Source organism: Chelonia mydas, chromosome 21, assembly GCF_015237465.2.
Source record: "Chelonia mydas isolate rCheMyd1 chromosome 21, rCheMyd1.pri.v2, whole genome shotgun sequence".
NCBI lineage: Eukaryota > Metazoa > Chordata > Testudines > Cheloniidae > Chelonia > Chelonia mydas.
In genome coordinates, this window is record NC_051261.2 from 5,857,367 (window position 1) to 5,873,038 (window position 15,672).

The window sequence follows — 15,672 nt, forward strand, 5'->3', positions numbered from 1 at the left end:
GCTGGAAAGGAGTTAATTATGGATAGATGTGCATGAAAGGAACTGGTGGAGCATCGCAGGACATGACATTCCTTTGGCCCCATCCGTACTGAAGCTCCAGTCAAGGTGAAGAATGACGTTTAAGCATAGTTCCAGCTGAGCCTTGAACACAGCTCCAGCTCTCACGTGGGTTCACCAGCTGATGCGGACTGAGCCGGTGTTAGAACCATGTCCTGCTGGCCTAGGTCCCTAATGCGGTTCAAATGAATTTGTACCAGGATCCCAAATTCAGACTGAAAGGCTAGCATAGCATGGTGCTTCTCAAGAACCAGCATTGCTCTAGGGGCCTTGGTTTTTGCACCTGCCTAGCTACTCTGTTGCCTCTGTGGCCCCAGCCCAACCCCTTCCACCTGAGGCCTCAGCCCCCAGCCAAGCCAGAAGCTGGAGCTGGCCTGTGGGCCCCTTCACCCAAGGTAGGTGGAGGGTTCACGGCTCCCCACCGCTGCCCAAATGGCTCTTACTGTGACCTGGCTCCGGCCAGGACACAGGGCCTCAGAGCCGGAGCCCGGCCATGGTAAGAGTCATGCGGCCAGGCAGCTGTGAGGAGCTGCGGACCCTCCACTTGCACTGGGCGGGGAGCCCAGGTCTGGGAACACAGGCCAGGGACTGCTCTCGGGTCGTCCGTCCCCACTCCCCGCCCCGTCTGGGGGCAGGTGGAGGGGCTGCAGCATGGAGAAAGGTGGATGGGCCAGGCCTGTTCACTTTCAAAAGGTGGGAGGGCCATGGTCCCCAGCCCCCCTATTCCCAGGCCGATGATTGGCGTAGTCTTGTTTCAAACAGAACCATATCAACATGCACTAGGTACCTTTCAGAGCTTACCAGCAGGGTCGACACAGGGCAGTAAGAGCACAGCAGCGTCCAGTGCTCTATAATTCACACCCAGTATGTTGTCATGTAGACAAGCTCTTAGGCGCAGCCCTTGACATTCACCAGCCTCAGATATCTTGGGCTATTGTAGCAAGAGACATATCACTGTCAAAGACACCAGGATTTATGACCCTTCCAGGGATGCCAGCTCTCTATGCTGAATCCAGTTGAATATTTACCTCTGTGATGTCCCCACACAGTTAGATCCAGCAAAAAGGACTTTGGGGGTTCTTATTCTAACTCCCCATTTAGAAAACAATTTTCCCGCAGTCTTTTGAAAGCACTTAAGGGGCCTAAGTCCCATTCGAAATTTGGGTCCTAAATCACTTCGGCACTCTTACAACTGTTACCCCACAAGGCTAGTCAGCATGGCTAGCAGGGCGGGTCTGAGAAGAAGAGGGGAGGGGAAGGGAGCTCCATACTGCATTCCTGAACTACACCTGGCTGCAGTCAGTACCAGCAGTCCACGCGTTTTCAGCGCACATGGAACATGCCCAGACCTCGCTGACATCAACTGATCAGATCTGGAATAATTTATTATCTTCGGCGCTTCCAGATTTCCTGCTCCTGTCCAGGAACCACCCCTCAAGCCTTTCAGTACCAACCTAGCAGCCCATCCTCCTCCTCCACACCACTCCAGGCCTAGTGCTTGAAGCAGATAGGCCTCTCACCGTAGAAGGAACTTCACCAGCTGAGCCACATTCCAAGCATGCTTCACTCATCCTATAAACATCGCCTGACTCAGACACACGCAAGGTTCTGACAACAGGAATTCACAACCCCAGAGAGATGGGGCAAGACTGCCCAAGAAACCCCAGGCTAGCACATAATTTAGGGGCAAGGGGAGAGCAGATTTGCACTCTAGGGATCAGCCCTTGAGCTGTGTTAAAAATGCTATAGTGAGCCTAGTGGCAGGGCCACCTTATCAGCGCTGAGCTAAGTGGATCCACATCACCCTGAAGAGAAAAACCCTGCAAGCTCATTCTGGCCCTGGAAGAGGCTTGCACCACATTCCCTGGGGAGCCCTGCCTCACATTCTGCTACCTAAATCCATCCCACACAAGCAGGAGAGAAAGACAAAGTGACATACAACCCGTCAGCAGTCCCATTTTCTCCCCATCCCACATCAGGTGAGGACTTCTTGCATTGGGGTTTCGGCTGGGGGCGGGGGGGAAGAGGGGAGCCCTGACTATGCCCACAAGCCTCTCCAAGCCGGATGCTCATGGACGCAGCAGTACGGCACTCTCCTGCTCTGCGGACAACTATGGCAAGGCAAAACGGGAGGCAGCACAGTATTCTTGGAAGCTGGGAGGTGAGGTCATGCAGTCTGAATGCCGCAACCTGAAGCCCCACACAGGGCCGGCTCGGCTTGGAGAGAAGCCGGCATTAAGAGATGGAGAGAGCCAGACAACAGCTCAGAAAAGACTCTCAGCTGATTCGACTGGCAACAGGGGAAATATTTCTGAGAGAGAGAGAGAGAGAGAGAGAGACCCTCCCCACTGTGTTCTCCCACCATCACCTTAACACAGAGAGCAAGTCTAGATCAGAGAAAGCCCCCATGGTCTGATGCAAACACAGCCCCGAAGACAGGTTTCAGAGTAGCAGCCGTGTTAGTCTGTATTCGCAAAAAGAAAAGGAGTACTTGTGGCACCTTAGAGACTAACAAATTTATTTGAGCATAAGCTTTCGTGAGCTGCAGATCACTTCATCGGATGCATTCAGTGGAAAATACAGTGGGGAGATTTATTTACATAGAGAACATGAAACAATGGGTGTTACCATACACACCATGCATCCGATGAAGTGAGCTGTAGCTCACGAAAGCTTATGCTCAAATAAATTTGACGGATGGACGGACGACACCTTTTGTAGTGATAATCAAGGTGGGCCATTTCCAGCAGTTGACAAGAACGTCTGAGGAACAGTGGGGGGTGGGGGAATAAACATGGGGAAATAGTTTTACTTTGTGTAATGACCCATCCACTCCCAGTCTCTATTCAAGCCTAAATTAATTGTATCCAGTTTGCAAGTTAATTCCAATTCAGCAGTCTCTCCTTGGAGTCTGTTTTTGAAGTTTTTTTTGTAGAAGAACTGCAACTTTTAGGTCTGTAATCGAGTGACCAGAGAGATTAAAGTGTTCTCCGACTGGTTTTTGAATGTTATAATTCTTGACGTCTGATTTGTGTCCATTTATTCTTTTACGTAGAGACTGTCCAGTTTGACCAATGTACATGGCAGAGGGGCATTGCTGGCACATGATGGCATATATCACATTGGTAGATGTGCAGGTGAATGAGCCTCTGATCATGTGGCTGATGTGATTAGGCCCTATGACGGTGTCCCCTGAATAGATATGTGAGCACAGTTGGCAACGGGCTTTGTTGCAAGGATAGGTTCCTGGGTTAGTGGTTCTGTTGTGTGGTTGCTGGTGAGTATTTGCTTCAGGTTGGGGGGCCCCCAAAGAGCAGCTCAGCATGGAAACTGCGGCTAGCCAGGATCTGTATTTCCTATTTGTGTGTGATTTGGGGGCGATGGGGGAAACCCTCGTGGAGTGGGGCCTCAGGCCTCAACACCACTGGGGCATATCAGCCACCAGAGCAAGCCCCTCACAGTGGCACATCACTGAAATGTCAAGAAGGGGCTAAGCAGCAGCAGCGCTAACCCTGGCTGGTGCACCAACAGCTGTAACTGGGGAAATCCTAATGCAGATAGGGACCTTAAAAAGCATCCCCCCAGCTGTAGCTATTATTGCAGGGTTCTCCTCTCCCTGCCCCCGCCCCATCTGCTTGCCCATTGGGTTTGGCAAAACGCCCTCCTTTCCTGCTGAACAAGGCACAGGTCGCTATTCCTGGCCTGTCCCGTCAGCATCCCTCCGACAGTAGAGTCCAAGGCCATAGCAGCAGCTAGTCACAGATGCCTGAAAATAAATGAAATAAACCAACCAGCGAAGCTGCAGTCTGGATGTTTCCGTGGTGGGAAGGTGTCTAAACAGGCTGGTGAGATTTTGTTGCATTCTATTTCTTGACCCCCGAGACACTTATTGCAGTGACCCTTTAACCCCCACGGGTACCAGACAGCAAGCAACCCAGGCACTGAATTCCAGCTCCCCAACCTCCAGCACCAGCTCTCTCACCGCCGTGCACACTCGCTCTTTTGCAGTGCCAACAGAAGGGTTACTTTGAACCCCATACACCTAAGGATGCCACTTCCCTCTTACCCCTCCCACCAGGGACTGGCTTATGTTCCATTCCAGAAGGCAGGCCTGGCGGTTTTTAAAGAGTAGCGAAGCCACTAAGTTGGTTTCCCCAAGTTTCCTGTCTGCGCCTTCCTTCATATTGGTTTCATGGGTTCTTATCCATCACCCCTCAATTGCATGTAGAGGCCTTGCTTCTATAAAACTTTCATCTATTGCTTATAAAATGCTTTAAACACACACGGCGTTTTACAATAGGTAAAGTTTGTCTAACTGAGAAGGGCATGAGCCAGTGCAATACAACACAGAACAAACCAACCAACTCTCTAATATAAGCAGAGCTTTTGCCAGACCAGGTGTGTTGGCAGAAACCTTCTGGAAGGCAGAGTAGTGGCCTGGCACATACAATATGTCAACGGGTTTATCTGGAGAGATTGGGTTGTTTTGTATGCCAAGCCCCTTCCCTACGCTTTGCTGTCTGAAGGGCTTTTGCCAACATGCCCAGAAAAAGTTCTGTCCAAGGGTTTGGAAGTGCTTTTTGTAGCATGGTCAGCCCCCTGACACTAGAATGGTTTTGTTGGCGAAGAACTGACTAGGGCCCAAGAGAACTGGGTTCAATACCCACCTCTCGCACAGGCTCCCTGTGTAAGCACTTTTGAAAATAATCATAGAACTCTCTCTACTTTGTTGTGTAGTGAAACACAAGTGACCATCCTTCTGGCCGTCTGAAGACCCTGCTGTTTAATTTGCATTAGTACACAATATTTATTCTTGCTGGGGGTCTGGATTTGGATCATTCAGCCACATTCCCTACTGGAGCTGTTTGACCCGAGTTGTCTTTTGAGACAAACACAAGGGAGTCGCAGTTCTGTAAGAGAATGAATCACTGGATCCAGTGCTGAGGCCCATCCGTGTCGCCTCAACAAGGTCCAGCTGGGCTTCGGGTGTGTTAAGACACCATCCGGGGCATTAACTAGGAGCTTCATGAAAGCCCAGCAAAATGTGCACCTGGTTCACACCTCGCTGGCAAAGCTTACACAGAAGAAAGTTTTGCCTCCCTCCTCTTTGCAACCCACCCAGAAGTTTACGACACAATGTTTCCCAAGTGGCAAGGGTTGGAAGAATACAAAAAACAGCTGTAATTAAGCCCAACATGATAGGGTTCTGGACACGAGTATAAATCCAGCCCAAGCCAGTAGAAACCAAGTCATCACCATTCAAAAGCAGCATGTAGGCTTACGTATACACATCACAAAATCACCATCACGATTTAACACTCTTGCCAAACTCAGAGGAAGAGACCAAAGGGAATGAGCACAAGGAACTACCCCCTTGCTCCCAGGAGTGGCCCTTCGCAAAGGCAGGCACTCGGCTAGGGGATCCTTGCACTGCACTGCGTCGTACTCTTTCTGAAGTGACCTAGAAGATTGCAGGGCGGTCAGTCTAGAACCCAGCACTTATCTCTAAAGAACAGGGAGGAAAGAGTGACAACAAGTCCCCAGTGCCCTAGCCTACGTCAAGTTTGAGCTATTTGCTCCCTTCAAGAAGGAGGGTCCAACCCTACCCATTCAGAACAACTGGCCGAGATCAGTAGGATATTGCACATCTTCTCTTTCACATCAGAATTGCAAAGTAATGGAAGTTTTAAAAAGGGAATATGAGAAAGCAGGAAATTCAGACAAAAGGAAACATGCTGCAACAAAGATCTGTAATAACACAACATGCTCTATGATAACTTTTACGGTATGGTACAAGTTAGAGGAAAGGTCTATTAAATTATCAAGGCCCATCTCTCCTGGACAGTGCAGGACCGTTACTTAATGGTGCATTTTCTACTGTTCTGTGAAGTCTAGGTTTAGACGTCCCAAGCATGGTCCAGTGGACAGGGTACTGGCCTAGGAGAGATGGAAACAGAACCTGAGTCTGCTACCAAACTCCTGCATAACCTTGGGAAAGACACTTCACCTCTCTGGGCATCAGTTTCCTTCATCTGCAAAAGGGGGACGGACATACTGATCTTCCTTTGGAGAATGCTTTGAAATCTACCATCACAAAGCACTAGAAAAGAGCCAAGTATTATAATTAAGGGACTGAGTTTCCGCTGTTTCTTTAGGATCCCAATTCCTGAGCGCAGAGCAACGGTCAACCCCATGGCCTGGCTCTTGTCAGTTTAACTCAGACACTTTCAAAACGAGGAAATGAGTGGCTACCATTTATAATAATTTAGAAGGGATATGACAACTCCTCAATTACTGATATGAACTCAGAACCCAAATCAGCAGAAACCTTCAATCAGTGAGGTGATAAACCACTGCCCTGGAAGAAAAAAAAAAAAAAAAACCAAATTGTGTTTGTCACAGTTTTAAAAAAAGAAAGTGTTACATGAGCATATTTTTGGTTTTCCAAACTACACAGTGAGGCAACACAAAAGAAAATTCCCATCAAGGCCAGGGTATCAGAAGTGCTCTGAACTGGCTACCCTGCAGCAGGCCATCAGAAGGGAGATATCTTCACTCATGAGCTCTAGCCTCGGACATTCATATATTCTAAGACTTAGGGGTTTAATAGTTTGGGGCTGGTAGTTTCAAAGGTGTAAAGTGCCCAATCCCAATTGAAATTCAAATGGGAACCGGGAGCCTTACTCCCTTCAGCAACTTTGAAAAATCCCACTCTTGGAGGAGGAGAACTTCCACAGGACCATCAGTGGAAACAATATGGTCATTTGCAGTGTCCTGCAGGCAGAGGCCAGGATTCTACTTTTCAGCTTCATGCTCCTTAGAGCAAATAATCAAGAGACGATCGGGGGGGGGGGGGGGGGGGGGGCTGGCATTATCTATTTTTTAAAGGCGGAGAGGGCTTTCAAAATAAAACCTCTACAAAACAATGTTCAATGAGCATAACATGAAGTGAGGAAACAGCAGAGCATTTTCCAGAGTTCTCCCGATCAAAAGCAAGGCCCAGCAACTCCTTGATAGAGAAGCCCCTTCTGTTAACATTCTGCACAGAGCTGAGCTAAAAACAGAACCTGAGTCCTGCTGGAGGCTAATAGCTTCAAGGAACTACTGGATCATGTTCCATAATGTTTATTATATCACAGCATAGGGGGCATTGACAGATTCACTACCTAACTAAGGGGAAAGAAAACACCCATAAAACCCTCTCTGCACTGCAGACAAAGAAAAATCGAGTTGGATCCATGACCACTTTGAGGAACGTCTCAAAGGGCAGCTCTAGGAGGCCAGTAGAAGTTGCTAAGGATCCTGAAAAGTGGAGTGAGAAACTAGGATCAAAACCCTTGTGTGTTTGGGTTGGGAAGAATTTAATAGACATTTCAGCTGAACCATAGTGGAAACAAGAGGAAATGTGCAGCTTTTTCCATTCATTTGGTAATGTTAAGCAATAAACAGCTGGTATACAATCCATACTATTGAGGACACTGCAGCTGTCCCGGATGCTGTTCCTTTAGGGAGAGGAAGGGTGTACACGGGTCCCAAGAGCCATGACAAGGACAAGAACCCTGACAACTCCTGCTCAGGTTTTCTAGAGAAGAAGAAAAGAGTTGAAGAGCTGAAAACTGACAAATCGATAGATCTCAAAATACTTGACAGAGAGTGGTGAGTTTCCTCATCCCCACAGCACATAAGGAGAACTGCAGCAGAGAGGAAGTAATTTCCCTAACATCACACCGTCTGAGGCAGAACCTGGACTAGAAACCAGCCTTCCATCACCTAGTTTTCTGCCCTCTCCCAAGACCATGTTGCCTTTGTAAAGCATACCCAGACACTTTGGTGATGGGAATCTCCTAAGTGTAATACCATTAATGTATTTGGACCTTGCTCCTTTCATCCCCAGGGAAGCCATTCCAGACATGTAATCTGATGGAATCAAACTGCACTACAGGTGATGCATTTTATTGGCATAAACTTACTAATGAAGAACTGATCCACTTCAGCCAGTTTTCAGTGGGTGTCGGCATTAATGGAAACGGGTCCCACGGAGAAGCTTCCAAAGCACCATAGATGCTAGTGAGCTACCTTTGAAAGCATGACATTCCCAAAGATACTGGTCTGTGCACAGTCTTCATGGCAACAGCCAGCTGACAACTACCTTAGAGTTGACGTTAGAGGTTAGGTTTCATTAGCAGAATCTTGCTCTGCATCCTAGAGCCCCAAGTGAAACACATGGCAGAGAAAGAAATTCAAAAGGAAAGTGATTCACTGATGTCCACCCAGCATTAACTGAGCCTCCAGCCCAGATTACCTGCAATTTCTTTGTAAAAAGCTGCATTAAGGGAGCCAGCCACTGATCCAGATCTCATCTGAAGATTAGGCTTAAAAGTACATCTCGGAGCGGAATTTACAGTATGCGACACAGAATTAGGTCTTGCCCACTATCCTACCTCTGCAATCTGCTTCACATAACACCAGCAGCCCAACTGCAACGGACAAAGCCAAGTAAAGTCAGCAGTGACCTACATACAATAAGACAGGTTTCAGAGTAGCAGCCATGTTGGTCTGTATCTGCAAAAAGCTACATACAATATGTTTTCCAGAAATTCCAAATCTAATTTTCATCTAATAAGAAATCACAGCGAGCTGAGAAAATATATACCCATATAGACACCACCTCATGTTTCCTACTGCTGACCACAGCTGCATTGCCCTTCGCTCTCAGACGGCCAGATGTTGATGAGCGAATCACTGAACAATCCACAACGGGCCTCATGCTGCTTGCTGACAAGAGCTTTCCACGAGTTGCTGAGTTCTGCCACTTCTCACCGGGGCTGAGCTCACCCAGCACCTTATGGGACTGAACAACTAAAGGAGAAAGCACCCAAATCTAAAATCCTATTAAGAACCAATGCTAATTCGCCGATTTAAACAATGCTATGCCTTTTTAATACTGGTCAATTTATGGATTCCACTTGAGATGTTTTTCTGCTGCAGCGATCAGTGAAACGCTATTCAATTAGACAATAACTACTGATAAGTCAGAAGTTAAAGAGTATCGATTGTTTTTAACTAGACAGTGCAAGCAAACAAGACTATAGACCAGTAACTTACAAACATGTGCTAGAAGCATAATTTATTTTATTAAGCAATCAAATGCCTTGGCTAAGCACTCGTTTGCTTAGATGGGGAATGAGCCCAAATTACATTTTATCTATTGTTGGAGTTTATACACCTCCCACTGAACTATGAATGGTCACATTATAGCAGTGCATCTCTAAATGAAATCCTAACATAAAAGTATCGAAGACCTTGGAATAGAGAGGTTTTATAATATGTGGTTTTACAAAATTCCTGAGCACACAGAACCAGAAGTCTTTAATATTAATGAGATTTACAGTTGTTTCCCCATCACTGTAAGATTGCATTAATATGTATGACCTTTTGGACAGGAGATATGAACAGAAAAGTTTAGAATAGAAATGCTCGCCTTAAAACCTAACACACAGCACAAAGCAATTTCACCTTTGGCTTCTGGCTATGGGCCTCCCTCTTGCATTCTTTCTAATGTCACCAGAAACAGCAACACCTGATGCAATCAGTTCTTCGTATCCAAGTTATTCCGTTATTCCTCTTACACTGATGCAGATAATGAGTCATAAAAACGTAAGATCAGACCACTAGTCCATCTAGCCCAATATCCTGTTTTCAACAGTGGCCAGCACCAGATGCTTCAGCAAGATTGAACAGAACAGAGCAATTATTGAGTGATCCATCCCCTGTCATCCCCGCCCAGCTCCTGGCAGTCAGAGGTTTTGGGACACCCAGAGCATAGGGTTGCATCCGTGACCATCCTGGCTAATAGCCACTGATGGACCTATCCTCCGTTAATTTAACTAATTCGTTTTTTTAATCCAATTATACTTTTGGCATTCACAATACTCCTTGGCAACAAGTTCCACAAGTTAACTGTGTTGTGTGAACAAGTACTTCCTTATGTTTGTTTTAAACCTGCAGCCTATTCATTTCACTGGGTGATCCCTGGTTCTCGTGTTATGTGAAGGGATAAACAACACTTCCTTAGTCACTTTCTCCCCACAATTTGTGATTTTGGACACCTCTATCATTTCCCCCCTTAGTCGTCTCTTGTCTAAACTGAACGGTCCCAGTCTTTTTAATCTCTCCTCATATGGAAGCTCTTCCTCATCGTTTCTGTTGTCCTTCTCTGTACTTTTTCCAATTTTAATATATCGTTTTTGAGATGGGGTGACCAGAACCACACACACTATTCAAGGTGTGGGCATACCATGGATTTATATAGTGGCATTATGATATTTTCTATCTTATTATCTATCCCTTTCCTAATGGTTCTGAACAGCCCATTGACTTTTTTGATGGACAGTACACAATGAGCGGATATTTTCAGAGAATTATCCACAATGACTCCAAGATCTCTTTCTTGAGTGTTAAAAGCTAATTTAGACCCCATCATTATGTATGTATAGCTGGGATTATGTCTTCCAACGTGCATTACTTTGCACTTGTTAACTCTGAATTTCATCTACCATTTTGTTGCCCAGTCACTCCGTTTTTTGAGATCCCTTTGTAACTCTTCCCGGACAACTATGGACTTAACCATCTTGAGCAATTTTGTATTGTCTGCAGACTTTGCCACCTCATTGTTTACTCCCTTTTCCCAATCATTTACGAACATGTTGAACTTCACAGGTCCAATAGAGATCCTTGGGGGGACCCTGATATTTACCTCTCCCCACTGTGAAAACTGACCATTTATTCCTACCCTTTGTTTCCTATCTTTTAACCAGCTACTGACCCATGAGAGGACCTTCCCTCTTATCCTATGACAGCTTACTTAGCTTAAGAACCTTTGGGGTGGGACCCTGTCAAAAGCTTTCTGAAAGTCCAAGTACACTATATCAGCTGGATCACCATTGTACACATGCTTGTTGATCCCCCTCTAAGAATTCTAATAGATTGGTGAGGCATGATTTCCCTTTACAAAAGCCATGTTGACTCCTCCCCAACAAATGGTGTTTGTATGCCAGATGATACGAAGTTATTCAGAAGTTCTGAACAACACTCTACAGCTTTATAAACAGATCCACCCCCAACTAATAGAAAATAGCATATAGATCTATACACACTATAGTTGAGCAAAACATCCTATTAACGAGGTTTACCTTTTAGGGCTATATCTTGACAGGAAGTATCCAAAACTCACTGGACAAACCAAGAGTATGTCTCACACACTTGTCAGTGCGAGATGGACAGTGTGTAGTTTGGTCTGCAAAGATCCTGAGCTAACAGCCCAGCACTTTCTAGGGGGCTGGAAGGAATCGTTTACAGCAGCAGCTGGGCTGCCCTTTGAACTGACACGGACACATCTGATGGCTCAGCTAAGCTTTTTCCTCGCCATACGAACATGGGGAATGGAACATAAAAATTTTAAAACTTCCCAAAGGAAAAATTCAAAGCTGAACTGAATAGAATTAGCCTCTGTGAATTGATTCTGCACCTTCCTCATGCATTGTTACATAGCTCATAAGCAGGGAGATTGGACCACACACATCCGCAACTTAATAGGTCCCTCATTATATGGTAAAGAGCTCAGGAAACTGAGCAGGGGACAAGATCTGAGCAAAAAGTGAGAGTCCGTGATTTACGTTCCATTCTTAATACATAAAAATCCTGTGTTGTAAAAGGCACTTTAAGTACACCCGTGTAAATAATATATCAAACCTAGATCCTGAACATGTCTACTGCACCACGCTCCAGGACTGACAAGATAATCAGAACTCAGAGGCTATGCTATTATTCTTAGCCAGTATTTTGATATGAGGAGACTGCTGACACAAGCTGTCCCTTTCCATATGCCATACCCTCTAGTTCTTCTTCTTTTGTTATTTCACACAGGAAAGTATTAGCAACTGCTATTTAAGTCGTTGAGTCAACTTTAAATTTAATGGAGAGAAAAGCATGTCTGTCAAAACAGAGGCTGATCCCACTCATTTACAACATAAAGGAAAAATTACCGTGTCTACCCTCAAACATAACACCGCAATGAATGAGAAGCTTCCCTATTTCCAGACCAAAAAGTGAAATATCTGCCATTCAGGATTTTTTGTCAAAAATCTACTTCTTTATTAGTTTAGGATTAGTGACTTGTTGGCTTTAAGCACATGTGTTGGCTTAAAAAGAAAAAATGCAGTCAAAACAGGAGGTTTTTGGGGTGTTTTTTTTAATCTTCACAATTAACAGGATAAGGTATAGTGTTTCTGAACAGCTAATGTGTGGGAGCAAGTTGTGCCTAAGATACGGAACGTTCGGCTTTGCTGGAGGAGAAAAATTGTACCCATCTTTCCTAGTGCTAAGCATTACCTATGACAATCCATTTAAACTTTCCCCAGGATCCCTCTAAGAGAGAAATACCCACCCCCACTCCAAAAAAAAAAAAAAAAATTGAAAACAGGGGAACTGTCAAGTTATTTAGATGCAAAATGTATATTTTAGTACAATATCTTATGTATTGGAAAACCTTTCAAACAAAAACATGTTGTGGACTACTGCACACAGACACAGCACCACAAACATAGCCACATCTGGGGTGGAGAACGGTAGCAGATTGGTGTACAGTACACTGCACAACAACTGGGGAGCAGGGAGGGTAATTAAACAGGGAAAACCAGACAAACGCCTATGTTTACACAAAGTGCAACGAGATCTTTAGTGCCCACACAGAGAACCTTGAATTTTAAAGGGCTTATCCAGAAAACACAGAGAGTAAACGCGCTGGATCAAATCGACAAGTCTGGAGGTTTCAATGGATTTCAAACGTGATGCTAGACACATTTTGTCTTTCTTAATAAGACTAGTTTAAGGGAAAACTAGACATTCCTCTAAAGTGATGGAAACACAGAGCAGTAACAATGGAGTATAGTAAAGCCAGAAAGTGAAACTGACTATCCCTGTTTCATTGTCCCAGCTGAGTGCAATAAAAACAAACAAATTAATGGTGTATTTTTTTTTAAATTATTTTTATTATTACACATCATAATATGATTTTCTTCTCTCTATAGAATCCCTTTAAAGCACTGAATTACTGGTGCTGCCCCAGCCCAAGAGACCACTTGTCTAAAACAGATTCTGCTTATTTGTATTTACATGTAACAAAGCACCAGAAACATTCCCTCATTGTCAAGCACTAACTGTTGCTGGTAAATTTCAAGTCGTCTCTTCCTAAGCCCTATCAGCCAAGTCAGACCTCTATAGGGCAAAATCACTAACCAGAACACCAGGGAAATAACTGCTTTAATCATTCCAGACTTGGAATAAAGATTCGGGGGTGGGTGGGGGGGGGGGGGTGAGGAGGCAGAAATGGGGAAAGAAACCTAAACTAGTGCAATCAAAGACACTACCACAAAAGAGGGTGGCGTTTGTGTTCTCAGAATCACAATGGAATTTATTTCTCTTACAAGACATACTCTTCCCTGCAGTGATCACTGAAGTGCCCACAGGCTTTAAGGGCAGCTGCAAAGTTACCGGAGCTCCTTGCTCTTTCCTCTCTCCTTCCCACCACCCTTTTACTAAAATAATGGATCTGGAAAGAAAGCAGAGCGCACACACTCTCCTCCCTCTGCAGACACAAACTGCTTTGATCAGTGGATCCAAGGAAACCACAACTAACACACAAACACACACAGAGATTTGAGGGGAAAGAGAGAAGCGGCCCTATCAAACGCAGCCAACGTGAACAGGCCTAGGAGGCTCTGGGGGTTTCTCCTCTCCCGCTGGGAAGTCCTGTTTTGCAAGGGGAGGGGAAGGGGTGTGGGGGGGAATTAATTACTGAGTTTCATTTTTTAAAAGGCAGAGAGATTAGATCATCCAACAACCCCCTCCACCCACCCTCCGGAAAAGATATCCGAGGCAGAACTTCCCCAGCGAGCCCTTCGCAGTGAGTAAGTGGGGAATTTGTGCCCACACCGCGGCAGGGGGAAGAGGTTCACCACTGGACTCGGCGAGCTCTGACGAGGCCAAAGTTAAAGCACCATCTTGTCCGTCCGTCAGTTTTAAGGTAGCCTGTAAATAATTCAGTCGGTACTTTTACACGGAGCACCCAGGGCTCAACCCGCCCCATAACTGCAGGGACCTTCCCCTTTACTCGAAGAGCACAATGACTTCTGTGTCACTCCTACAAACACAGCCCGAGCCAAACCCGGGGGGAGGGAATGGGGAATCAGAAGAGGAGAGAGGGGCGTCAGTAGCCCCTCGCACGCCCCCCCGCGCGCTTACCTTCAGAGCAAATTTCTCCCCAGTCTTCTTGTTAAAGATTTCCAAAACTTTCCCGTTGATGCCCAGCCCCAGCACTTGCGTGGTGACCTTGTAATCATCCGTGATGGCATTTTTCTTGATCTGGAGGCCTGATTTCACGTTGAACTGGGGGAACTGTTGCTGGATCGGGGGGTGCTGCTGGGGCGGCGGCGGGGGCGGAGGAGGGGGGGTGGGGAACAGCACCTGCGGATTGGGGTTCGGAGAGTTGGACAGCATTGCCGCCACGCCGGGGCAGCCACAGCGGCTCCTTCCCTTGGCTCCGAGTCCCCTCCTCCCCCCACAGTGGGAAGTTTGCTCTCAACAGGCGGAGGGGAACTAAATCCCCCAGAGCTTGGAAAGCGGGGGGGAGGGAGAGAGGAAACAGCCGCCCCTTCTCCTGGGGAAGGCTCGGAGCCCTCAGGGCTGCTGCTCACCCCACCCCGGGTCTCCGAAGGGGAGACGCTGCTGCCCCCCGCTCAACCCCCCACCCCCTCCCCAGGCTCGTCCCCGCGCCTGGCTCGTTCGCTCTTTGGAACCCGAAGACAGGAAAAGGAATCGCTACAATGTATCAACCTCAGTCCCGCCCCGGGTCAGTTTCACGGCACTGATGTCACAGCCTCGCCTTGACTGGCTGCCTCCCCGTGAAGGGGCGGGCAATCCGAGGAGGGAGGGTGGAAGGAAGGAGGGGAGAAGAGATGGGGAGGGAGGAGTAAAGAAAGGCGGGGGGGGGGGAGAGAAGTTACACTTTGGGAAGGAACCTAAGAATTGAGGGGAATGGAAAAAGTCTGAAGAGGTTGGGGTGCGTGTTTACCCCCACCCTGTCACCCACAGGCGAAGAGATTGGGGAGAGGATCCCCTCAGTGCCCTCCCCCAGGTCCCCACAGACCTGCCAGCTTTCCCCTGGCTCCTCCAACATCACCAGGTGCCAGGATTCCTTGAGATCTCTCCCCCTCCCCCCCCCCCTTCTAAGGAATGAAGCATTTGCAATGAGATCTGTGCTTCCTGCAGACTGGCCTTCATCTGATCAAACCATTCCACATCTGAATTGTACCATGGTCCTGATCCTGCAATGAGCTTCATGGGATCAGACCTCTTGGCCCCATGCTGAGCACCATAGGGTTGGTTACAAGATCATCACTCAGTTGCTGGGATTTGGGCAACAGTGAAAGCTTGGGAAATCTTTAGCAAGAAGACTGGAGAGAAATTTGCTCAGGGGAGGGAGAGCCAAGGTATAGGGGGGCACTGACTTTTTGTCCTGTGTCTGGTACTGCGCCGAGCACAATGGGGTCCTGCACT

General features: G+C 46.8%; 1 protein-coding gene across 1 annotated transcript in view; it reads right to left on the minus strand.

Moving 5' to 3' along the window:
* MAPKAPK2 (MAPK activated protein kinase 2) overlaps positions 1 to 14,979 on the minus strand; it is a 76,621-nt gene extending 61,642 nt beyond the window's left edge. Inside the window, exon 1 of the mRNA XM_007065083.4 lies at positions 14,359 to 14,979. Within this exon, the coding sequence (XP_007065145.3) occupies positions 14,359 to 14,613 (255 nt within the window). The 5' untranslated portion in view covers positions 14,614 to 14,979. The remainder of the gene's footprint in view (positions 1 to 14,358) is intronic.
* Positions 14,980 to 15,672: the final 693 nt, after the last annotated feature.